General features: G+C 39.2%; 1 protein-coding gene and 1 long non-coding RNA gene across 7 annotated transcripts in view; one reads left to right on the forward strand and one right to left on the reverse strand.

The window, feature by feature from the left end:
• LOC148186667 (uncharacterized) overlaps positions 1-26316 on the forward strand; it is a 140207-nt gene that overhangs the window by 87121 nt on the left and 26770 nt on the right. The gene's annotated exons all lie outside the window — the stretch shown is intronic.
• sdc2 (syndecan 2) overlaps positions 64-26316 on the reverse strand; it is a 63591-nt gene continuing 37338 nt past the window's right edge. The window contains exons 2-5 of the mRNA XM_042506687.2: positions 11107-11221; positions 10156-10328; positions 6940-7069; positions 64-2465 (exon numbers count right to left, since the gene is read on the reverse strand). Of these exons, the coding sequence (XP_042362621.1) occupies positions 2302-2465; positions 6940-7069; positions 10156-10328; positions 11107-11221 (582 nt within the window). The 3' untranslated portion in view covers positions 64-2301. The remainder of the gene's footprint in view (positions 2466-6939; positions 7070-10155; positions 10329-11106; positions 11222-26316) is intronic.

Raw genomic sequence — 26316 nt, forward strand, 5'->3', positions numbered from 1 at the left:
ACTTTAAAAAATTACACAATCAGCAGAAAAAAATGTTATTTTAAAACAAGAAAACACACACAGTTGGGTATTAGGCCACAATGTTTATTCAGTAGTGTTGTTTCAACTTATAGGTACAATACTGTCAGCTTTTGTAAGACTAAAAAAAAGTTACCATTACAGTCATCCATGCTCACAGAATGCCAGTCAAGTCGTTTACACCCCTCCTGTGTATACACACCCGCCACATGCTCGCCTTGAGCAAGTACATTTCCAAATGGTAGGCACTTTGAAGGTTTAAAACATTTGTGAATATACATTTATATATATTTATATATCTTTTCATATACTAATAAGCAATTGGACTCAAAGGTCAGGTCTCTAATAGAGAGAGAAAGAGAAAGAAAACTAAAAGAGTGAAGAAAAAGAGGAAACAACATGATGTGGCCATGGTGGAGGGGGTCTGAGAGGATGATGGGAGTAGAAATACTGTGAGTCTTTGGGTTTTTCAGTATAGTTCAGTACCTTAGGTGCTATGACACGAGACGGGGAGAAGTCGATGGACAACAAAAGGGTCACAGACTGATTGAAAGAACATGAGGGATGGAGATGTAGTGGGGTGAACAGCTTTATGTGGGTGTGACAGCATCTACTTATCTACTTCACGTTACTGTACAGCTTAAAAAGGCAACTTCACAAACCTGGTCCACAAAACACGTGTGGCTCTTCAGAGCAAGTTCATGTAGACGTAACATAAAAAAAAAACTAACTTGTTTTTGTTGTGTTAACCTTTATTTGATGTAGCTACATGGCTATTTTGCGGCCTTATATTCTGTAAAACGCAGGTTTTAAACCTGGTAAATGACCTCATCTCTCAACTTTTTTAAATACCTGCACTGACCACTAAAAAACATGAGTAGCCCTCAATGTGAGTGTCTTGTCAAAGACAATTCAGGACTTACATTTTGCGTGCAGCTTTATTTATCAATTCCTCCCTCCCTATTGTTGCAGAGGTATGTGCCCTGCATGTGGTTATTTGGCCCTGGCCTAGCGTGTTTGTGTCCAATCAGTAGCAGGCCTTCAGTGAGCAGATTTGTGAGCCTAAAGCGTCAACACTGGGATGGGGACAATAACACCAAGCTACACGGGTGGCTCCATGTAGCTGAGAAAGAGAGTGAGTGGAGGAAGGGGAGGGTTGACAACTCAACTGGCCGTGCTCCAATCTGATTAAAAAGAAGGTGGGAGTGAGGGAGGTTAGGGTAAACAGTGCGAGGGGGAGGAGATGTTAGGGTGCTAGCAGAGTTTGGGTGCAGTCGCTAAACCGTAAGGGACACATCGAGGAGGGAGGCGGTGGCTACGGGCCAAAAACACCACAAGCCACAGAGAAGGAACTTCATCCCACGTACACTCAAAGCTGCAGGACAGCAACGGGAAGCAAAAGCAGTGAATGTGCAATGTGAAAGTGAATGTGTTTAAATAGAAAAAGAAGACAGAAATCAGATGCGAGATTTGTGATTTTTCCTTGAGCCCTGACACGCTTATTTTTATCTTTTAAAGACCTGTTCCTGGTATGTAAATAAAACGCTGTCGAAAAAGAAAAAAGGCTACACTGAGAAGAGAACAAACAAATAAACAAGACATAATGAAACGCTCACGTTTGACTAAAAAACTGATGTGAGAGCAAATAATAAACATTGTAACCTGAAGGGAGAACATTTACATTGACCGTTAACAGCGTTAATATGAAGACCAAAGAGCTTCATCAAAACTACAAAGGCATTTTTTTTTAACATCAGAGAAAAGATAAATTAATGTAATACACCTTTAGAGATCAACAACAGACATGCTAGGACAAAATAAAAAGAAAAAAATGAAAGTAGGATTGATACAGAATAATTATATTCAATTATTTCCACTTTTAAATTTTTTTCCTTTACAAATAACATACTGCTACACTTAAAAGTAGTCAGCGACTAGAAACAGCTCCTTTTGACAGAAGACAGATGCGAGTAGTTTCTTCGCCTTTACAGATCCTGTTTTTTATTTTTTTTCAGCCTTTTGAAATAATACACAAAATGTTTAAATACACTGAGATTTCCATAAAATGAGAAATGCTTGGTTTTCATTTTTTTTTAAAAAGAAGAAAGAAAAGGTCTTAATTACAATACTCTATGCAAAAGCTTTCCTTTATGCTATTTTTCCTTAATCAAGAACGTTTTGTTGTTTCTTGTTGGGGTTTGAACAGGTTTGCTGTCGTTGTGGACTGTTTTTTTTCTTTTTGACAGTCACTTGCGATTCTGCCGATCTGATGATGGGAGGGATTTATGCATAAAACTCCTTGGTTGGGGCCTTCTGATAGGCTGCGCCCGAGGGTTTCCTCTCTCCCAGATCATAGCTGCCCTCATCCTTCTTCCTCATGCGGTAGACCAGGAGGAGGATGAGGAAGATGGCAAACAGGAAGCCGATCACGCCGCCTGCAATGACAGCTGCGAGAGGCAGACAGAAAGAGAAGATAACCATCAATACTCAGGAAGTCAAATCAATGTCTTCTGCGTGTCCTCATAAAGAGTTCAACCCTATTACTAATATTACTGAAGTCGTAATAAACATCACAAATGCTTACAATTAAGTTGCAAAAACAGACCAGTATTTCTGCAGGTCATGTTCTGCCGTAATTAACGGTGATTGCTCTAAGTAGCCTCACTTGTATAAGTACAAGAACTGCGAGGAGAGGAAGGAGTGAAACTGTGCCTAGACATGAGTGAGAGTTGTAACCACGTGATTAAGGTTTATAAAAATGCAACACAGATATGATACATACATTTCAGGGTATGGGGGGCACTGGCGATTATCGCCAAACTGCTTTGATACAGTACTTTTTCACTGGGGTAAAAAAACCAAAAAGCTGACAAGCTGACGTCATCTTGTGACAGATTTCTTTTATCATCATCTGCTCCAGGCACTCAAATATTTGATGTCAACAATATCAATGCAAAGCCCCCAGAAAATTATCAAAATGTGGTAAAACCAAATGACAACTGTCCCATCTGAATGTTGAAATCGAAACAGTTACATGTCATCAGGAAAACCCTCGATTTGTCTTAAGATACCCAAAATCAATCATTTTCTGAGGTCCGTTTACCTTTTCCTAATGCTTGTCCTGTTGGTGAGTTGAAAAGTTAGTGTTACTTTCAGGGGATATTAAGACTCCAATCCTTGATTGGTACACAGAGCTGTTTTGGCCCCAATGGCGGCTGATTCGACACGGTCTGTATTCCAATCAGTGACTGCCGACTGGGGCTTAACAGGAAGAAGCTGATGGCATTGGTTCCATTGCTTAACAGTCGCGCAAATAAATCCAATGGGGACAAACAAACAACAACCAGTCCAGCAAGGCTTGAACTAAATCCTGTTTTCTGCTCATGAACTGGCTGATAAATGTCATTGCGAGACTAAAATATTGACTAACACCCGGCCAAAAGGTCTTTCGTTTTTGATGAGTTCTTCTGGTTGCATGACTGTAAAAATCCTTTTGAAAATGAATGATAGCATAGCATTTTATTTGTAGAGTTTGTGGCAAACAACAAAGTTGTCACGGTATTGTTATATGTAAGAGGTTCTATTCTCATTTGATAGATGTTTCATCACTGTAACAGGAAGAAGAAACAGCACATAGTACTTTCTAGTGGTGCCAAATATTTATAAGTTAGACTTATTGTATGGTTATTCAAATAATCCTGACTTTAACCCTTTGAAACCTGAGCAAATTGGCTTGATTACTCACAAAAACATGGAAAGAAAAGGTGATGAGTGACTGAAAAACAAGTGACCCAAAAAGCAGCAAAAAAAGTAAAAATCTACAAATAAATTACATGAAATTAGCACAAAAAACATAAAAGAATAAGAACAGAAAATGACGAGAAAAACATCATAAAGTAAAAAATAATACATACAAATAAATATTTTCTGCACCATAATGTAAATATATAATTATAGTGATTATAAATAGAATTTTCTTGATTTTTTTTCCCAAAGTTGTTTGAACATTTTCTAATGATTATCTCTCTTTTTTTAAGGTAATTTCAAGGTATGGCAAATTATTTTCTCTCACACAACTGCAACACATACGTGCTAGTTGGCAGTTGACTATAGTCTTTACATAGTGTTCAAGCACAACTTTTTGGCAGAGAGTCATACATCATGAGGCGACGCAACTGTTGGCCTCATCATTCTTTGATGTTGGTTTGACGTGTCTGAGCTCTAAAAGGGTTTAGATTCACCAAAGTCAAGAACACAAAAAAAAACTACAAAATGAGGCAGTGGTACATCAGCAGCTCCAGTGTTCAGCGAGGTGGAATTACTGTTTTTGTCAATGGAGTCTGACTTTGAAGAGAGCATAGAAAGGTTTCATATTTGGTTCAGTTTGAAATACTAAGGTCTTTGTGAACAGACGTGTTTGAAAAGCACTGAGCATATGACTGGGAAAATGAGACTTGGAATATACTGCATGAGTTGTGTGAGAGTTTGTAAACAGATGTTTAGATATAGTTATGCTGTTGTTAAACGTGAACCACATGACTTCAATTCATCAAGAATTTTCTGAGTTTTAGGATTTACTTGACAAATTCTACATAACTCGGGGTGAGTAATTGATTGTCAGTTACTCAGGGCGCCCCATTCCCCGCCAGCTTTGACCCTGACTCCCCACATGGGCTTCTTTCGTTCTCCATACCAATTATGTCTGTATGCTCTTCTTTATAGCTTCCTAATCTGTTTAAGGTCTCTCCTGGTGCTAAAATCTGCCCTTCTCTCCACTTTATGTGTGCACATGTTGACTGTCTCGGCCTCATGGGTAAAGATTCTGGCACACAACCAGAGTTCTGAGAAGCAAAAACGCAACGTAAAGTGAATAATGAAAATTAGATTATGGGCAATTATTTTTATAGAAGTCATATGGGAGATGAAGAGTGATGGTTATAATCTAGAAGAAGGGTGAAGAGAACAAGGTATAGAAAGCAGAGATGAGTGTTGACCCAGGTATAAAGAGTTTTGCAGGCAATACTCTTTCTATCACAATCCTAGAACAATATGCAAAAGATGAAATGAGACTATCAATAGGCGAGACATGTGAGCTGAGCTCCCATCTAACTGATGCTGTCCTGATTTGTCCTTGTTGATGCTGTTTCTGCATATTGCCAACACCAGATGGATATCACAACAAAGTAAAACTGAGGTGCCAATCAATGTTTGCCTCAGACATGCAGGGAAACAGAGACGGCATCAGAGAGCACAGTGATTTTGAGTCAGATAATTTCCTTTCCAACCTCTTTCATGTATTGAAAGCGAGACACACACACACACACACACACTTGAAACACCCACAATGCTGTGAACTCTACAAGGTCCCACAGAGGGAAGCAGATGGAGTTTATTAAAAATAATTATTTTTGAGAAGTGGATTAGGTGGGAGACATTAGGGAAAATATTTCCTGGATTTTTCAACAGTGAGATGTTTACCAGAGATATGCTAATATGTAACGTATAAGTAGAAAATTAAAAAAAGAAATAAATTACGAAACATTAGATGTCAAATAAAATAAATGCTCCCAAAATGCATCAAGTAATTAATTGACGGGGTGTCAAAATAAAATGCCACTTTAATTATGCTCTAAAATATTAAATAAATAGTTTTACATTTTGGGAAATATGCTTAGCTAAGCATAAAGACTGGAAACAGGAGGAAACAGCTTGCCTGGCTCTGTCAGAGAGTAACAAAGTTTGCCTGGCAGCACCTCCAAAGTTTCAACGTGTTCTCATCCTTACCTGTCAAATTTTCGTGCACGGGCAGAAGCCCCAGTGTCACTATAATGATACTGGGGGTAGCCTTTTGCATTATATCTTTAATTTAAATGGTCGGATGTAAGGTTTAGACAACATAACTTCTTTAGGTTTGAAAAAGACCATTTTTGATGCAAGTAACATCAGTTGAGTGACTAACTAATGACTAACGAATAACTTACATGACTTCAGACTGGCATGACAAAACAACTCAACATTTTAGATTCATGTGGGACACAGACACCGGTCTTCTGGGTCAAAGTCATGTGCTGTTTGCCCTCGTCCTACCCCTTCTAAGCAGACTTTCTTGCTCTTTATTCTGTATCTGTTGCTATGAACGTCTAATAATGAGGCAAATAGGTTTACATTGGAGTTTGTTAAAAGCACAGTGCGTCTTATACAGACACTGAAGGCTGCATTGTACATCTGTATCTGCAGCCACGGGCCACTGCCCAAGCAGCATTAATTGACGCCCTGGGAATGAGACCAGGCTGGAAGCTCAAAGCTACTTAACTGTTTCCAATCTTTTCAGCACATTTTCCAAATTGTAGAACTATTTCTTCAAGACAGCCTTCATTGTATCTGCACTCAGCGTCACAGAAAACTGATCTGAGCATTGATTGGAAACCTGCTACACCATCCAACTAATCTCCAAATATGAAAAAAGCACATTTAGAGCGCAAACCGGACTCTCTCTGTAACAAACAGACTCTGTGGTTTAAACTGTGTTTTTCTGATGTTCTGGTCACAGAGGGGCTCCTAACTACGGTGGCAGACACAATTGTGAATGGCCCCATCTAAAGCCAGAGTCTGTTCTAGGCTACTGACATTTCTTATTTTCAGGTGGGTTTACACTAAAGAAAACACACAGGCTTTTATTATATTTCATTTTGGCCAATACATTTCCCTAAATCCTACACACTGGACCTACTTTTTATATTTCCTCTACTCTTTGTTTGTGTATTTGCATGCTTGCGCCAGTGGTCTGGAAGAAATGGCATTTCAATCCCATCTATGTGTTGTATATATGGCAGAATTGAATATAAAGATTACTTTGACTATTTGACTTAACTCACTCTCCAATGTGGTTTGATGTCTGTCAAAGCATATTATGACACATACCTGCCAACACCTCTGTCCTCTGGAAGAGGTTTTCAGTGCGGACTTCAATGGCCTCCTGGGGTGAGCCGGGGGCACTAGTCGTACTAGTCATCTGGTTCCTCTGCATGTCCTCTGTAACTGGCACTGGTGCCTGAATGAAAGAAGAAAGAGTTATAAGAGATATTGAGGTGCCTTTATTGACAGCTGACTTTCACTTTCTGTTCTCCTGGTATTTCTTTTCCTCGTTCAGAGGACTTTGGTTCTTTCAGATGTTCTGGCATAATCCCTTAACTCCTTCCTGGTACGATCATGACTGTTAATATTTAAGAAACAGCTTGATATTTTTGGAAAAAATACTTAGTTGCTTTCTTGCTAAGAGTCGGATGAAAAGATTGATAACCACTCTCATATCTGAGAGTTTAATAGGAAAGCTGGTTAATTTAGCTCAGCATAAAGAGTGGAAACAGACTAAAAGCTAGCTTGCCTCTGTCAAAGGTAAATACATCTTCTTAACTACCAGCACCTCTGAAACTAATTTAGTAACATATTGTACCTCATTTGTTTGTACAAAACATCTATGCAAAATTTAGTTAAAAACTTAAAATTTGCACATAAACACAACAAAGTCATGAACACAACGGAAGAACGACTGCCCAACTCAGAAACTCCAACCTTTTGACGTCAAATGAACGCAGTATTAGCTATGCTGCATGAATCTGGCGTTTGTTTTTTTGTGGCTGATAAAGTAAATTCTCTGGGGTCTGGATGAGTTAGCTGATGGTTTCCACTCAGTACAGTATTTTGCTTTGTCAGCTAGCTAGTAATTTGTCCATTTGCTAGCTATTCTTTGTTAAAGAGCAAGACAATGTTAACTAGCATGAGCCAGGTAAAACCACAATGTTTGACATGCCAGTGTTTCCTCTGGGAATTGTCTCTAGCACTGGGACGCACAGACGTTATAAAATAGGGCATTATCATTTATTGTCATTATCATCATCATCATTATCATTTCAATGAATTCACTGTTTATCAGACCAGAAGTGAAACAAGAATCAGCTACAGCACCCCGCTGTGCTTCCACTTCACTCCCTGCTGCTTACAGATTACTTCGCCAGAAGGAAAAAGTGAAGTCCACTTAGTATAATGGTCTAGTGAAAGGAGGTGAAATAGGACCAAAATGGAACCTGGCCAGTGAAACCTATAGAGGCTGGCCAGAGAGAAAATAGGAACAAATCCAGATTGGCCAAAAACATTAGGCAATGAAAACAGCCAGTGGACCTGAGGGTTTTTTTTCTGTGAGTGTAGGAAAAGAAACAAAGTTTCTGAAATGGATCCGGGCCCATGTATCCCTTGCTTTTTCCAATAACACCAGAGAAGGGTGCAAAGGACCAAAATGGAACTGGGCCAGTGCATTTGGCTAAGGGAACAGTGACAGAGGAAAGAGGGGGAAAAAATGGAACTGAGCCAGGTAGGCTTGGCTTAGGGGGTTGAGACCTTGACGACTAATCCCAAACAGATGTAGTATCCAGTACAGTAGAGTAAGAGTGCATCCCACAGAAGTGAGATCTAGGATGGTTCCAGAATATGTGATTATGTCCGAGAGAGATGTAATCCTCCATAATTTGCAATGGAGCGAAAACACTGAGAATTGACGTGAGCACTTGATCTTTATCCTGAACGCAGCCTCACGGCTCCTGGTATTACAGGGGATTTTGTGACATACTGGGTCAGCTAAAGGGACACTGAGGTACTGTGTTGCTTTCTGTTGAGTCAGGACAGCTACGAACGAGCCGCTGTGATTATAAATGACTATACATTACAATTTGTCTTAATTTATGTAAATGGTTTAGAGCTTGGATTCTCTTCCTGAATCTGGCCCAACCCATCCTGCCGGGTTCAGGTCAGGTCAGACTGTATTGTAGAGGAATTGCTATTCAGTCTCTATTTACTATTTTTGACATATCACAGTTTTTAGGCTGTGCTGAACATTCATTAAGAAAAGGCGCATGTCAGAGATAATGACATAAAAGTCTGTTACCACACTGAATTAATTTGACTATCTTGTATATCTACATCATTGTATTTTAATAGAGAACTTGCAGGAGCCCGGCCGATAAAACTGCATATATTAGCTCAGTGCATGTATACCATACTGCTATATATTTAAAGCAATAGGTAAAGTGGGTGTCAACCTGAACATTCTGGTGTGCGCTGCAACTTTAATTTACTTGATTTGTGAGGCGCTGGCTGGCACCCAGGAGAGAGGATTGGCTGTGCACAGGTTGTGTGTTTTGGTTTTTTTTTTAATTAATTGTGAATGTCAGTTGTTGAGTTGATTAATTATGATAACTATCTGTGGGTTTCAGCAGTCCCATTTCCCATGGCTCCCATTTACAATTCCCATCACAATTTACTAAAAATCAAGTTGCATTTTTAGAATGCTTTAGTCCGATCAGAAGTCCAAAACCCAAATATATTTGTAATTTATAGGAATTTAAAACACATAAAAGCAGAAAATCCTCACATTAGAGAAGCTGGAACACAATTTTGGGGAATGTTTCTTGATAAATGACATCATTAATGAATTAATGATATCAAATGCTGCAAATTAGTTTTCTGTTAATGAAGAAGTGAATCATTTTAGAAATGACATGATTTGATACACTGTCACTGTCACTGTCCACCAGAGAAGAGAAGAGAATTATTTACTCATTTTTTTAATCTGTCCTGCCCAGTCCATTTTGTTCACAGCTGTTTAAAAAAGGAAATGTTATCAAATATGTTTATGTTTTGGGTTGTGTAAGGCCATTTCCTATGGTCCAATATATAATGACATTTTTAAACTTAATTAATTTTTTTCCACTGTACAAAGAGCCCACTAACATCTGGCTTTTTAATGCAATAAGAAAGTGTAGAGTCAACATTCACACCTGGGTCAAATGACTACAGTGGTCATGGGTATTTATCACCTCTGGCTCCCAACAGCATAGATGGAAACACAAACGTGAGTGAGCACGTTCATTTTATGTACATCATGTTCATTTTACGTTCATGCAGAAAGGCATACTCGTCTGATGCAGAGCCGTGTAAACAACTCTGCACTACTGGCAATGAGATCTGTAGCCTATTTTTTGCAGGTTTACCCGTGTTTAAAAAACCCCACGTGCACACGCTTATTTTGGTGGAAAAGGGGTATTAGACATAAAAATCCAGCATCAGCCGGATTGTACTTCTTACCTCTGTTCTGAATGGTTTCCTGGGTGTGCTGTCTCTGGCCTTTTCTCTGACTGTGGCTGTCTCCACCCTGGGGGTGAAATCTTTGGTGGAGTCCTGGGTGGGTTCTGCTGCATTAGGCTCGATATAAACCATACTGACAGTCACTGTTTCCTCCATCACTTCTTCACCTCCACCTGGGAGAGGGAGGATAACGGTAAAATCAATTTAACAGAGTGTAAAATGTCAAACATGTGTTCTTACTTAAATTTAGTATAACAATATATGTGCCGGGACAATACATCACTAAATGCATAAATGCTGTTAAAATGTAAACTGTTGGGCTTACATGTTATCAATATTTCATGCTCACAGTCACATAGTTTGTCTTACTTCACTTCATGCTCTGTGGATTTCATTTTAATGCATTATTTACAGTTTGAATCTCCTATAGAATACAGAGTGGCAGAGCCGAGTAATAGGGTTTACATACAGTATTGGAAAGGCTATTGATCACAGCCGTCTCCTTTTACCGAGCTCGACCTTCTCTCACTGCAGTTATACAGCCCTCCCTGAAAGAAGAGTTACTTTTGACCAATGAATGGGTGGTTGTAAAGGTGCTTAAAGCAAGTAGAGTGAGGAGCTAATAAAAAAAGACATGTAAAATTTGCACACTTGCCCACAGCAGTCTGGCTGACAAGGCAATCTCAATTCAAATCGAGTGAGAGAAAGAGAGAGGTGGCGAAGAAAATAATAGACAAAGAGAGAGGAGAGACATAAAGAGAGAGGAGGGAGGAACTTTAGTGTGCTGGTAAAAGACAGAGAAACTCTGGTCACAAAACTTACCTGCAGCAAACTTGAAAATTAATGTCATCATGCCTCTGGGTAATTGCCTGCTGAGCTTGCAAGTGTGTGTGCGTCACTTCACCCAATCCTGTGCAAGTGTGTGCGAGTGTGTGTGCAAATGTGTCTTACCCGAGCCAGACCCTGAGTTAAAGTCATCATCATCTTCAGGGTAGTAGCCTCCTGAGCCTGTGTCATCCAGGTACAAGTCATCAGCCTGAGAGGAAGTCTTGGCTGCGTCTGCTATCTGCAAAACAACAAGATAACGAGATTTTGAGGACTCGTATCGGTTTCATTACACTTCTATTTATAGAAGTCCACGTGAAAGATTCAATTTTGCACATCATATCAACAGACCTTGACTGTTTCTGCATTTGCTCTTTCTGTATTCAACCACCGACAGCTAAATATGAATCATAAAGTCTAGTGGCTACGTTTTTATTTTAGCCTTAAATCGTTTATCACAACCTCTCTGCTTTGAGACCAGCACTTCACTCTGTGATTATTCCTTTAATGGGCAAACATAAAATCCTCTTGGGTAGCAATGCAAAGCTTGTATTATTAGTACATTTCAGATAGCACAGATCTTCACTAAATTTGATATTCTGAAACCTCAGAGACTGAATCTGTCTGTTGTTTTTGATGTAAAGTAAGAATTAGGGCACAGTGCAGACACAAAAGTTCAGCCTAAAAGATGGCCATCATCAACACGTCAGTCTGGGTTTTACATCTGAGCTATAAGAGCTCCCTTTCAAACAAGACAAAGACTCAACAGCAATGAAGGCAGCTGTATGAAGCTGTACTTAGAGTTCCTACAGTGTTAACATCAAATTCAAGGGCTTTTCAAGGACCTTCTATACTCAGTTCCTTCAAATTCAAGGACCTGAGACAGCAGAGTTTGAGACATAGATCAAGATTAATTACTGTTACAACACAAAGATTTTTTAGAATGAGAAGTAGCCAGCAAAGCAGAGGCTCAAAGACAATTTAAAAAAGCAAGAGAGACTTTTCAGTTGTGCTGTGTAGGTGGCAGGTGAAACAATGACGGAACTGCAGGAGACATGTACAGACAGAAAATCAAAGTCTATTCACTAATGTTATGTTAAAAAAATCAAGAGAACTTCAAATTCTGTTCTTGCACAAAATATATAAATTAAAGCACTTGCAGTGACAAACACTTTTAAGGCCATGATTATTATTATTATTTTTCATTTCATTCACAACTGAATTGATTTCAAAGATTTCAAAGACCTGTGATGCCTGACTTAGGCACAGTGTTGCTTTGAGCTAAATTCTAACTTTAGCGTGTACACAGTGACAATTGTTGCATTCAAATGGATCTTCCAAACTTATGTTTAGGAGGTCAAGAAAATAGTCTTGTGAACTCAGAGCTCCGAGAAAATGTCGAGAAAATGTTAAAACCACAACAAGGGTATGTTCATAAGGACTATTCTCGTGAGCACAGTAAACACGACCCTATTTGAGCGCAGTATACGATACCATCAAAATGTTCAGCAGGTATGGTGTTTACCATGTTCACCATGCTAGTTTATTAGTATGATGATGATGACTGCTTATTAGCAATAAACCAACACACAAGTGAGGTTGATGGAATTCGTTTTACAGGTATTTGGTCATAAAAAACAGATCTATTTTTTATTTTTTTGGAAATGATAACATGTTACATGACACTGCAACACATCTTAAAAGGAGTAATGTGTATCTGTCAGCAGTTCGAAGTCATTGGGCTACATTGTGTGGGAAACTTGAATGTCTGTACATAATTATGTGTCAATCCGTTCTTTAGATGTTGAGATGATTCACTGGATTCACTGGCTGTAGCCTACACTGTTTTGAGCATTTATACTTGTTAGCTGGTGTCTCTTTATCACTCTGCACTGTAATTACAATGTCAAAACACTAGTTGGTCGTGGGTTTCATATGTTGAGTTTCTTCATGCACTTAAAACAATGGTGACTGAAACTAAAAATATCATCTTGGAGCTAATAAATGTGAAATAACAAGTACTTTACTGTAATTACTATTACTTGGGCATTTGTTCCCCGAATAGGTCTCCGCTCCTCATAGACTCAAACCTTTTTCAGAGGCAACATGTGTAGGAGGAAATGTGATGCTGTATAGCAGCAATTACAGTTGTAGTAGTCTGCATTGCCGCAGTTACATTTCCACGGAGGTATATTGCCCCATCAGCCAAAATGCTATTGGAATATACAGTATAAGATTGTATACTCACTTTTTCCTTAATACTTCCATAATCTACCAAGAAATACACCAACTTCTTCAACTACTACTACACCAAAAAGCGTACTTACTGAATACCTACAGTGAAGATACAACACAGAAGTATAAAATTGCCTTAATTGTGAACTTTGACTTGCTGTTGGAGCTGGAGAAAAAGTCAGGGCTTCCCCTGAAGTCATTAGGATTTATCCTTTGGGACCATGAATGACTTTATGACATTTAACGGCACTGAATCCAATATTTGTTGAGATATTTCAGTCGGGACCAAACCTGTGAGCAGGCCCACACATCAGCATTGCCACCCCCAGAGGGTGACTCAAAACAAAGTCATCACTATATGACTTAAATGATGTGTGGATAGCTGTCCAATCACAACGTGTCGCCCCTCCCACAGCATCATCGTCTTGACAACAAGCCTGAGTGGTGGGAATGTTTGTGTTCCGGCTTAATGGAGTGATTGGCTGAGAAGCCCACGGTTTAACAGAGCCTGTTTGTTTAAAAAGCGCCACCTCACATGGTGTGCAAATTAAGATTTTAACAAGAAATAAGATAAGGATTTTTTTTTTATTTTATTTTTGGGTTTTTTTTTGTCTCTTAAAGTGGATTGTGGAGTCTGACGCATGTTCGACATGTAAATATAAAACATGTAATATATAAAACAGCTGCCATACAACGTGTGTGTTTGGTACATGTAACTATTTATATGTTGTGTTGAGTGTGTGTGACTGGAATAGCTATAAACGCATCCATGGCAACATCTATTCAGCTCCTTTTCACCAATCTGTGGTCAGCTGTGCTGCCCCTTCTATACTGATAGTCCTGCTTTAGAGAAAGAGAGTACAAAAGAGAGACCCCACAATATATCATTCCTGTGTGTGTGTCTGTGTGTGTGTGTTGCACCTATTAAGCTGGTGGCTACAGTTCCAGGTCTGCTGTGAGGATGTTGTGCTGATAAACCCCGGGCTGAATGAAGTTGGATTGGAGAATATAACCAATTGGCATGACAGGAAATAAGTGTTTTTTGTCAACAGCAAAGGATAGACATGCTGTAAGAAAGGCAAAAAAAAAAAAAAAAAAATAGGGCTAAGAGAAATTGGCAGAAATTATGTTTGGGCAGTCTGTGTTTGGTCAGGAAAGAAGGACTGCAACTATCAGATATTTATAAAAAAGTCCAGAGAAATCCATAAACAAGATTTTTTGCCTTGAGATACAAATCTGATGACTTTAGACTCGACTTGGCAAATCAAAAAGGATTGTAACTCAACTTGAACCTAAACACCAATTACTCGTGACTTGGATATGAGCCTTGAATAGGTATGAAGTATAACTTGAATATACTTCACACCTTTCCTCAATCTCAAAGATTAAAAAGGATTTTTCTTTTTAAAATGTTACACAAATCAATTAATTTCCCTTCATTTTCTGAATCAACTAGCATTAAGACTTTTCATTCCCAGCAATTTGAGACTTCTAATTTCTTAGATCCACTTTATTTGAACCAAGGCAACAACCAGTCAAGTTGCAGGAGAGAACTTTGTAGAACAAAATCTGTTGCTGAATGTCAATTGGTAAAAAATTCAATCAGACTATGCGCTGTTTCTGGTTTAAAAGAGCCAGACTGTTCTGACTAACTGTTAATAAATTTTACAGAAAATAATGCTTCCTAATTTGTACATTTCCCACATTATCATGAGCCAGTAATTCGTGCATAACCCACATGACTTGGGACTTGAGTGTAAAGACTTGAGACTTAATTGACTTGCAAAACAACAACTTATTCCTACCTCTGCTATAAATTATGTAAACCGTCTTGGTTTTGCATTCCCATTTCACAAGGTTGCAGTTTCAAATTCCCATCCCAAACTTCCCAAGAGAATATCTTCAGATTGCTTGTTTTGTCTGACCAGCAGTCCAACATCCAGCTATATTAAGCTTTTAGAAATATTAACACATAAAAGTGGCAAATCTTCATAGTTGAAAAGCTGGAGCGAGCAAGTTTGTATGGCAATTTTGTTTGATTAATGACTCCAATAATGGATTGATTATACGAGTTGTTGCAGATTAGTTTTCTGTTCAATCACTTGATGAAGCAACAAATCATTTAAAACCTAGTGAAGAGAAAACAAAAAACGCCTTCTTTCAACTAACGTCCCTGCCGCATCCCAGCATTTCCAATTACACTCAGTATTCCACTGCAAGTGTGTTCAGCAATGCTTTTAAGTCATTGTATGTGCATATGTGTGTTTGTGCGGAGTAATGAAAGAGAGGCTTGGCACTCTCCATAACAAAGAGGCAGCGAGTACACACAGCTAACAACAGTGTGAAAGAGCGGAAAGAAAGACAGAGGCGAGATGAAACGGAACAATATCTCCGTCTCTCCTCTCTCAACTGGCTGTGACTTGTGGAAGAAAGGCCTTTCACCCCCAAGCCGCCTGATCAAAGAGAGAATTTGTTCAAAGCAACTTTATCTTAACCTTTCTAGCCTTCTTGTCCTCCAACCCCCCCCCCCCCCCTTTTTTACTGCATCAGCCTGGTGAGCCAATTCACCGGTCCATGCGCTCCACAGGTCTTTATGCATTAGTGATATTAGCACAATGGACCAAAAGGAGGCAGATCAAATGGTCACAAAGAGCATTAATGAGATAGAGGCCACACACACACACACACGCACATATGCATGACTGGACATGTTTTACAAATGTATGCATGCATTCACTGATTCATTGATTATACTTACATTACAGTGAGCAATTAAGCACATAACTCCACACCACACACAGGAAATGCATAAAGAGTATTAACAGTGGAACTGTACCTCCCCTAGGGCCTTTAAAGATAGATTTCAAAGACATTATAATTATAATTAAAACACTTTCACCTGATTTGTTAAATGAATAAATGGATGATATGCATAGCAATGCACAAGCAGGTAGCTAATTATATGTTTCTTTTTCTTTTTTTTAAACCAGAAATCCTCTAAAAGCTGCAAGTAAAGATAACTTTCATTATCAATTAATGTCGTGATTATTTTCTCGAGAGATCAGTTAATCATGTGGTGTTTGTATAGATTGCAGCCAATAGTGAAAAATGCATATCACAAGCTCCCAAAGGCCATGATAATGTCTTAAAGGGATATATCGGATTTTTTTTTAATGGGGTTGTATGGGGTTATTATTCATAGTCAGTGTATTACATATAGTCAATGTCGGTCGGCACACTCAGGAGTTTCGAGAAGTAGGCAGGATACCGCCATCGAAGTGAAGTAATTAACTGCTGTGGACATATTTTAGCCTCCTAAAATGTTCCACCTAAAAAATAGCAATTTAGTTCAAGTATATGCTATATTTAGAATATTTTCATGACTTTAGCTTGCTGTCAGACAGCTATATCCGACGAGGAACTAAAGGCATTACATCACTCTCTTTAAAACCAGACTCCATTGAGAGAAAAAGTAATTTAACGTCGCTGAACGTAGGAGCTGCTGGTCTAATGCTGCCTTGATCAGCTAGTTTTTTGTGTTTTTGTGTGACTTTGGCATTTAAAAGGTTTAGTTCAGTTTCACCAAAGTTACACAATAACATAAACAAACTATCTGATCAAGGCAGCAGGAGGCCAGCAGCTTCCATGTTTTGCAAGCTGAAATTAGTGATTTTTCGAATGGAGTCTGGTGGCTTTCATGAGAGCATAGATGGCAGCTGTTAATGGCTTCACCATCGAAAAGGGCCGTCTGATGGCAAAGTGATGAAAGTGATGTGATGAAAATATTCTCAATATAGAAAAAACTTTAACTGTTTTTTTTTTTTTTTTAAGTTTTTTCTCTCTATTAGATAGGACAAATAGATAGACACTAATAAAAATTTGAACTTTTCCTTTTAAATATCTTGTTTTGTTCAGTCTATATTTGAAAACCTGAAGATATCCAGTTTATGAACATAGACTACAAACAAGGCCAGAAAACTCTGTCGTGAAGGAAACAAGATCCACCTACCAGTCCTCTAAAGCCCACAAATAACACATATTTAGTTGGTTTAAACCTTAAGACCTACAAAAGAACAAGTTTGCTGATTTAATTTGAGAGATTTAGAGGTGCTGAATTTTGTAACCTCTGGAAAGAGTCAGGCTTGCTGTTTCCACCTGTTTTCAGTCGTTGTGCTAAGCTAAGCTAACCAGCTCCTTTTATTTACCATACGGACATGACAGTGGTATCAATATTATTTTCTAACTAAGTGAGTAAACCTATTTCCCTCAATGTCAGACTTATCCATTAATAATGACTATCAGGGCAAGTCCCACCTTTTGTGTAACCCTTCAGTTGAGCACTGAGGTACAGAGATGTCTCTGTTTATTTCAGACTTAAAGTCTGCTGACTCCTCTGTAATCTTCGTGTTTCAACACTTTGAACAAAGCGTTTGGATTAGAGAGGTTCTACTGTTTGACTTAAGCTGCAACACCAAATCAGCGCAGATCTGAGGCGAGGAAATGGTCTGTTTGACCTCAATAAACTTCACCGACTTTATCTGACACACAGGAACACACACAAAACTAGCAATACAAATTTCTTTCTGTCACTTATACATACCCACACACACACACACACACAGGCACACACTAACACAGCAGCCGATAAACGTTTCTCTCTTTATCAATCTGGTGACATTTACAGGTAGTCTCTGCTTTCAGCTCTTATCACAGACTCTGAGCTGAACCAGACATCAAGCAACTGACAAGAAAAGCAGAGTGGACCCAGAAACCAGTTCACTGACAGATGCACAAGTCCCAAGTTCGCTTCACTATGTCAGTTCTAGTCCTATAGGAGCAATTATTTGAAAAAAAAAATCCTGCAGGGTTACTTGTACAACAGATTCAGGGCAGGCAGCTTGTAAAATGGATTCAGTTGGAAATATCTAATTTAGCAACCTATCTTTTTATTTTTTGGTATGAATGTTAGATTTCCCATGATGGAGAACACTTTCTGAGTCCCATCAATTAAACAGCACAAGTCTATCGACTCTTCTCTCTAAAGGAACACAAACAGTGCTCCTTTCCTCACTGTCTATGTTCTTGCTCACTAAATCTTAAAGCTAATATGATGTTAAAGTTTTGTGAACCAGTGAAAAATAAAAACTTTAAGACCTGCAGTAACTTTATGTTTAATCTTAAGAAGTAAACAATTTTTATAGCAGCCAACGATCAATGTAGTATAATGACAGCAGTGAAGGGATCCTTGAAAAAGCCCTCTGAAGGCTGTCTTGATGGTAAATTTAGCTTTGTTAGCTGCATGTACAGCATGTTATGATTACATTAACATGTGCTCTAATTTTAGGTAAAATAACAAGTGTTTCTCCTCTGTATGCCTGCTTATGAACTAAACTTTATCAGTGAAAAATGCACACAGAAATCTAATAATTCACTGTTTTTTGCTAGTTTGCCTCCATTTTAAAATCATCTAAAACCAACAGGGTAGAGTAGAAGAGGCTAACAAATACTTCACTACAGCCTGTGTTCAATACAGAACGCTTTGCATCCTTGGACCTCAAGCAGTCCGCCTTGCAGTGGACTAAATAAAAAAAGAAGGACTGAACCTTCAGAGAGAAGAGGCCTTGGAGCAGTGTAGCAGATGAAGGAGGAGACAAACATCAATGTTCAATGCAGTGCAGTATACATACACTAAAGCGCTCATTCTATATTAGCTCTGGTAGTTTCCACCAATTTTGAGTGGAACCATTGAAATCATGGATGACTTTTGCACAACAGAAGTAAACAGTGGTAGCAAGATGGTAGACTGCATGGATTACCTGCATGCTTTTGTTCTGTTATTATACACGCCATACACCTCTCTCTGTCCTGTCAAATAAAGGCAAAAAAAAGACCAAAAATAATAATAATAGTATTTTTTTTTATAAAAACAACAACAAACAAGCATGGCGCAACTATTAGTGAGACCACTTGAGCTTCTTTTTTCTGACGATTTCTCATTTGACTTGTTCATTTTTGTCCTCTCCATTCCCCTCTTTACGATCATGTAGAATATGGTGTTGTCACATTTAGCCCTTCAGGTTGAGGAAAACTTGTGTTTTTGGTTTTAGCTGGAAACCAACTTTTCGAAGTCCAAACCAATTTTTTCTTGGTCAAAATGCTCAGAATGGTTCAAAATGAGGTGCATGAACCGATATCTACTCCTCTTTGTGTTATAGCAGTATAAAAAAAACAGTGATCTTCAGGTACCTAAATTAATAAGCGCGGGCAGGTACTGACCACATTCATAATGACAGTTAGCACTGTATGAAAAATCACAGCATACACATTCAGTTGAGTGATGCCTCTACCTGAACATTTTCCACCACGCAATGCACTACTTTGGCCATCCAAACTGGTAGATCACTATCTAATAATAATGCTATACTTTTACTGTTTACATGGCAATCAGACTTTCAGGATTGTATTTTTATTGTGTCACCAGTACCTACAGCAACACACATTCATTAACGTAGCTCCTTACACTTATATTAAACAGACACATCACCAATCTCTTGAACCCTAAAATAACACAATGTAACGTGGCCCTCTCATGTCAAAAATGCAAAATTTGCTGTCTGTCCCTCTCACCTGCCTTAAGACCCAGATTGATCGAGCGTTTGAGGCCGTAGCACCTTAAATTATGGAGTGCTCTGCCTGCATCCTTATGGTCTGCTGACTCTGGTTTCTTTTAAAAGCCAGCGACAGACACACCTGTTTAGACAGGCGCTGGTGTAACCTCTATGCACTAGGTCTGTATTTAATTCATAATTTTTGTATTTTTATGCGTATTGTGTTTTTTCGTCATGATTTGTTTTTCTTGTATATTGTACTGCCCTGCGATGGCACCACAAAGTCAACAAAGCAATGATACTGGATTGGATATTGGATGATTTTTTTTTTTTAAATGAGGAAAAAAAACAAGAAAAAAAAACTAACAAAAGACAATGAAAACAAATAAACAAACTGACCATTGATGACTTGGGTGTAGTTACATTTCTTTACTTTCTCTTACATTGTAAGAGCTTTTAAAGATGGGTTTGGTTTGGTGTTATTAATTCTTTCTGCTCATGCCTATGCACGTGTAATTATATAGAAAAAAATTGAATAACTTAAATTTGAAAGAATCTTCCTTTTACACATGAAGAGTAACTCATAAGAATGTAATTAAGAAGTTAAATCATATTTCATAGACCTAACCTTAGAGCTCCTGAATCTTAGACTTTATTTAACATTTTTATTCTAGTTTAAGTCGGCTTTGGCATGGCCTTGTTGGAGCTATCCGACTCTTTTCATCATTAGGGGGAATAACTGGTAAATCCTTCCCAAGCACAGTCACACTCAAGGACACATATGGATGGGTATTTTGCACACACACACACACACACACACACACACACACACACACACACACACACACAGACAGCCTCATCTTAACAAGCCGATCCTACACCGTCTGACTAAGCTCGGAGACGGTGAAAGGAGAGACACAGAGAGAGCAAGTGAATGCGAGCGAGAAGGAGGGCGAGCTGCCATAATGAGCTAGTAGCGAGCGATGTATGCCCTCTATTAGCTGTGAGAGGAGCTTCTGTTACTGGCATGTCTGCCTGCTAATGAACTAATACACCAGTGGGAAGGCAGCTTCCACACTGTCTGTCCGTCCGTCTGTGTCTCCCTGTCACTCTCTCCGTTTGACCCGTTGACCCGGAGAAGACATGAACACAACTAAGATTGGACAAAATGTAGATGACCGAGAGGAGGCAGTGAAGGACGGACTGAGGAGAGGAGAGTGTGAGATAAAAGAGAGAGTGGGGGTGGACAAAAAGTGTGAGGATGAGCAAAGAGAGAGGGGAGGAGGGGGGAGATATCCCACTGCTGCAGACAATCCTCTAGCCTGGAGGTTGCTCTGCTAAAAGCCTGTCAGAATCACCATGTCCATGCCTAGCAGGGCTTGAAAGGCGCTGGGGCTGCATGTGCTTACAGTGTGTGTGTGTGTGTGTGTGTGTGTGTGTGTGTGTGTGTGTGTGTGTGTGTGTGTGTGTGTGTGTGTGTGTGTGTGTGTGTGTGTGTGTGTGTGTGTCAGTGTAATATTTGCATCTCCCTCTCCGTTCTGTACGAGATGAACGGAGGTGATGAGGGGATACATATGGAGGAAAATGAACTAACCCAGGGCTCCTGACTTCCTACTGTTGACACTCCGCTCTCACTTCTAACACAACAAATATTAGCTCAACTCCAAGTCAGGCCAGGGGAAATAGTGTTCCTCAAAGGAATGCAGACACACACACACACACACACACACACACTTGAACATCTGCATGTCTATGAAAGCACCCACGGAACACACATATGTGCCAACACAGACACACACACACAAACCCTTATCCAACTCTCATATCTCAGAGGCGTGAGACGAATACACAGACACACATCATAACGCCGACTTCAGAGAGAAGAAAAAGGGGAAAATAAGTGCACGGGGGCTGGCAGACAGACAGGCACACAGACAGCGTCTCAGATCCTCCTTCGTTTCTGGTTCTTAACTATTTCCTTAAGTCTACCTCAGAACTGCAATGAGCTTAGGAAGAACCACAACAGAGAAACGCTCCTCTCTGTTTTCTAAGCACATTTACTTATAGTGAATATAAGGCGTTGTGCTTTACAACCAGGTCTGCAAATTCTTTATAATTAACAGGAAAATCTACTGCAAATCACTTGCAAACATGCCTCCTCTTTTCTTATATTTAATCAAACACGCTTACACTCCAATAATTGACGAGATTAATCGAGATGACAGCAGTTCAACGAGAAATTTCATTACTGATTTATCATTTGACTCAGTTATTGAGCCAATATTCAAAATATTCTCTGATTCCAGTTTCTTTGCTGCTTAAGCAATATGTCAGCGTTTTGGGAGATGTACTTATTTGACTTCCTGTCAAGTGTGTGAGGAGAAGATCAATACCACTCTCATATCTGTATGCTAAGCAATGGTGGAATGAAGCGTTGGGGCGTAATTAGTTACATCCACCTCCACTGAACATCAGCTTCAGTTTGCATTTAGTCATAAGAATATCTATACTTACCCTCAGTTTCTGAGCCCTTTTTAAGAAATATTTGATTACGTTTTTAGATCAGACAGAACTTACCGAACACATATGACAGCAATATCACATATATTATAAGGGCTGAAATAATAATAAATAAAATAAAAAACAAACAAACAATAAAAAACTGCATGGTATACATACATAATGCAAGACTACATAGGACCTTACATGTATATATTTCTCAGGGCTCTTAAATATTTCACATGTATCAGGGAATACATGCCCCATTTTAGCTGCACATTTTGCCGCCCCGTATATCCCTAACCAAAGCAAAAACAATCCATACTGATTGTTTGACGTTTCACCGCGTCATTGCAGCGAGCCAGGACGGCTTTATTTTGTTGAGCGTCACACCCGTCAGCAGCGGCAAGTGTCGGGCGTCAGTTCATGTCACCGGCTTCCATTTAAAACGTATTGTAGTCTGTTGCTTGTAAAACTTGTAGTATGAGTGCAGCATTAGATTCACTGAGGTAAAAGATCTAAATACGGCTTCCATCACTGATGCATTACTAAGTATGAAGCCACAGCCAGGAGATGGTTCACTTATCTCAGCACGAAGGCTGGGAGCAGGAGAAAATAGATAGCATATCCTATCAGCACTTGTAAAGCTCATTTATTTAATATTTAAATGACAAGTGGTGTTTTTTTACAGGATGTTGTGTGTGCAGAGTCTTACTGTTTATTTGCCTCTACTCCTGGTCTTAATGCTACACTAAGCCATCCATCTTTAGGCCATGACAGCCAATAGGCATATTTTCCAAAATGTCAGACTAAATGTGCTGCCGTCTCTGTTTTTTATCCAGCACTGGACCTAGCACATTTACGCCTTAGGCGAACTTCTCCTGGTAGTCAAAACAAGCTATTTGAAGATGTAACACTGACAAAATGATGAACTGATCATCAACACAAAAACTATGGTGAGGTGCAGCCCTTGGATCTACTTTACTACAGTCAGTTTTGGCGGCATGCAACCAGCTCTTTGCCTCTGTACTTGTTCAGTAGTAATATGAGAATTCGACATATGCAGTGCATGCTGTGGAAGCCTGACTCTGCGGAGAAATCAGTTCTCATTATCACATCCAGGCAAACAAATATCTGCATCTATGAGAGAACTCAATAATATGTGAAGGGGAGGGTGTGTGTGTCTGAGAGAGATGGAGAGAGCCTGTTAATCCCTAATTAACAAAGTAAAGGTGGCAGATTTGCCTGCTGTCTTTCACTTTATCTGTTCCACTTGGCCTGCCCGCAGATCCATACACAAGGTCAATACAGCAACACAGTCTAGCAGGCAGCGACTGTGCTCTGCCCTGTTTCACTCTGCCGTCCACAAACCAAACTTCCTCCACAAACCCACTACTCTCTTCCTCCAACTGCCTCTATCATGACCTGGACTTTATCACTGCGCAACAGACGGGACAAAACAGTAGAAAGGCAGAGAGGTCATGGACTGAAAGGGACATAAAGGATGTCCTCCTACTACAGCTGGAAGGATAAGGAGTAGAAAAGGGGGCAGAGAGAAGCATACGCTGTGTCCATAATTGCATATTATCCATTATACTTACCCGATATGTGCACCATTCAACATCATTTTGTGTACATGGGTAGTAGTAGCCTATCGCTGCTGTGCAGCGCAAACCTCCTATCTCCAAAATTGTTTTTTTTTTTTTAAAAAAAACACTGTTTTTAAAAGGATCCAATGGAGATAGGAGGTTTAGTCATAAGCTTTTTAAATACATTTCTTTAGTTGAGAAATGGTAACATCCACAGATAGACGTAGAGGGCAACCGAAAGAATTAATTTATAAGAAAAAAAAGAAAGAAATAGTGGAATATGGAGATACGAGGTTTGCACCCAACTTAACGTTACGTATTTTTTCAGACACTCTTAGCTGTAATTACCATGTAACTTCCTGAGAGCCTCTGAGATACGTGACTGTGGTACCCCTTACCAACCTCAGCTCTACCGGCAATTTAAAAAGAATTTATAAAAAATGCATTACTTGTAGGAAAGTGATATCTTCTACTTACACTCGAATTAAAGAGTTATCGAAGTTACAGATCTGTCTTGGTCTGTTATGAATGTTGTGGTCCACTGCAAGTCATTGCATAGAGTCCAATGTTTGCATACTGTATTATACCACTGAAAATTGTATATAATTAAGGTACTGTTGTCTCCATACTTAAGTTTCATACATGTTAAAAAATCTCACATACTTCATTTCAAAGTCAAGTCAAAGTCAGCTTTATTTCTTATATATATATATATATATATATATATATATAGTGTAGCAAAGGGGAGATGTAAAGTTGCAAAGTGGGCCAAGCTGCAGTTTCTGAAAATACTTGCTGTCACTCTTCATTTTCATTAAATGTTTTCTTTTAATGATGTCACGTTGCTTAACATAGAAACACGAGAGTCTCCAAGATAAGTGATCCTATAGTTTTGTGTTACTGCCACCAGTTTAAATAATTTCAATTTAAGCCGGGCTGTGATTTTAACTATCAGTTTTCATATATGTCAACAGTTGTCTCCCAGCTAAAGTCTCAAAGACTAGAACGTTTACTGTTGGTTTGCTTAAGTGCTAATCATCATCGTAATCATTCAAATTTTAAATCTTAAACACTGAATGTGTCTGAAATTATTGGGGTGGCCCCTGGATCTGAGAACCTCTCACATTACCAGATAATCAACAGATATCTCTTCTGATTGTTGGGAGGGGTGAATCAGGGTGAGACTGACCCAGGACTCTGGTAGTCTGAGCCCGTCTTTAATTTCTGAAATATGCTGTTTTCCTATCAGTGTTTTATGGCAGCAATACAACCATATCCATAAGCCTACGGCGCGGTTGCTGTGCAGAAGAAGCCATCGCAGCTGCGTTAATCCAAAATTAAGCCAGAACACTAAATGATCATTGATAATACATTTAGCAATTTAGCAATCTTAATTGATGTTTGATTAATGTAGCAATGCTGTATCAAATGTCCTCTGGCTGGATTTTTCACCATAGCTATACACCGGTGGAGGTTTATTAGTATGACCTTTAGAGCAATCGTACCAAACTGACAAAAGACACACTTTCTCAGAAACAAAGTTGAAGTCATTAAAATTGATTGGCATAACATCAAGTTGTCCTGGAGACTGAGTTTTTCTGTTGAGAAACACTGAACATATCATGTGGACAAAACCTTCAAATGGAAATTGTTTAAAAAAACAAAAAAAGTTCTGCCTCTTTGCAATTCTATTGTGTCTCCCTGATGTTTGGAGAAGTGGACAGTAGGAGAGGAGTTACTGGAGAAGAGTTTGGTGGCTATATAGGGTGACAAATTGGCTCCCTGAATTCATGCAGCATCAGCCATCAACAGAGCAGACAGCTGCTGCCTTCACGGAAGAAGTATTATTAACAGCTGGAAACTCGATGGTGTTGTTATTAGAGTCAAAAAACAGGACAGGAGGGGCTGCCGACATCCAAACATTAAATTTTTTCCCATAGCACCTGCTGATGACTGTAAAAATTGGCTGGCAAGACAGACAGAAAAAAGGTCTCTGTGAGTCATGTATGTGGGCAGTGAGCATTGTTTGGAGAATGTAAATAAGAGCGGAGCAGGCACTAACAGCCACCTACAGGAGAGGATGTCCAAACTGTAACTCTGACAGGCCCGAAAAAAGTTAGTGTGTGTGTCTGCCTTTGTGCTCTTTGAACCCACTCTAACTTTTATTGCCCTCCCAGGGATCATAATAAGGAACTAATTGATAGTCTTTGAGCCGCGGGCAGAGGAGAGGGGGAGTTCCTGCAGGAAGTCAACACAAATCAAACTCTCTCTGAGCCCTTAAGGTCTGGAGCTACTCCAGCTGAGTTGTGGTGGGTAACAGTCGCTGTGTGCACGAGTGTGTGTGTGTGTGTGTGTGTGTGTGTGGGCGGGAGACAGAGACAGACAGAGAGCAAGAGAGAGGAAGT

Source organism: Plectropomus leopardus, chromosome 17, assembly GCF_026936395.1.
Source record: "Plectropomus leopardus strain MGB_pleo_1.0 chromosome 17, ASM2693639v1, whole genome shotgun sequence".
Classification (NCBI taxonomy): domain Eukaryota; kingdom Metazoa; phylum Chordata; class Actinopteri; order Perciformes; family Serranidae; genus Plectropomus; species Plectropomus leopardus.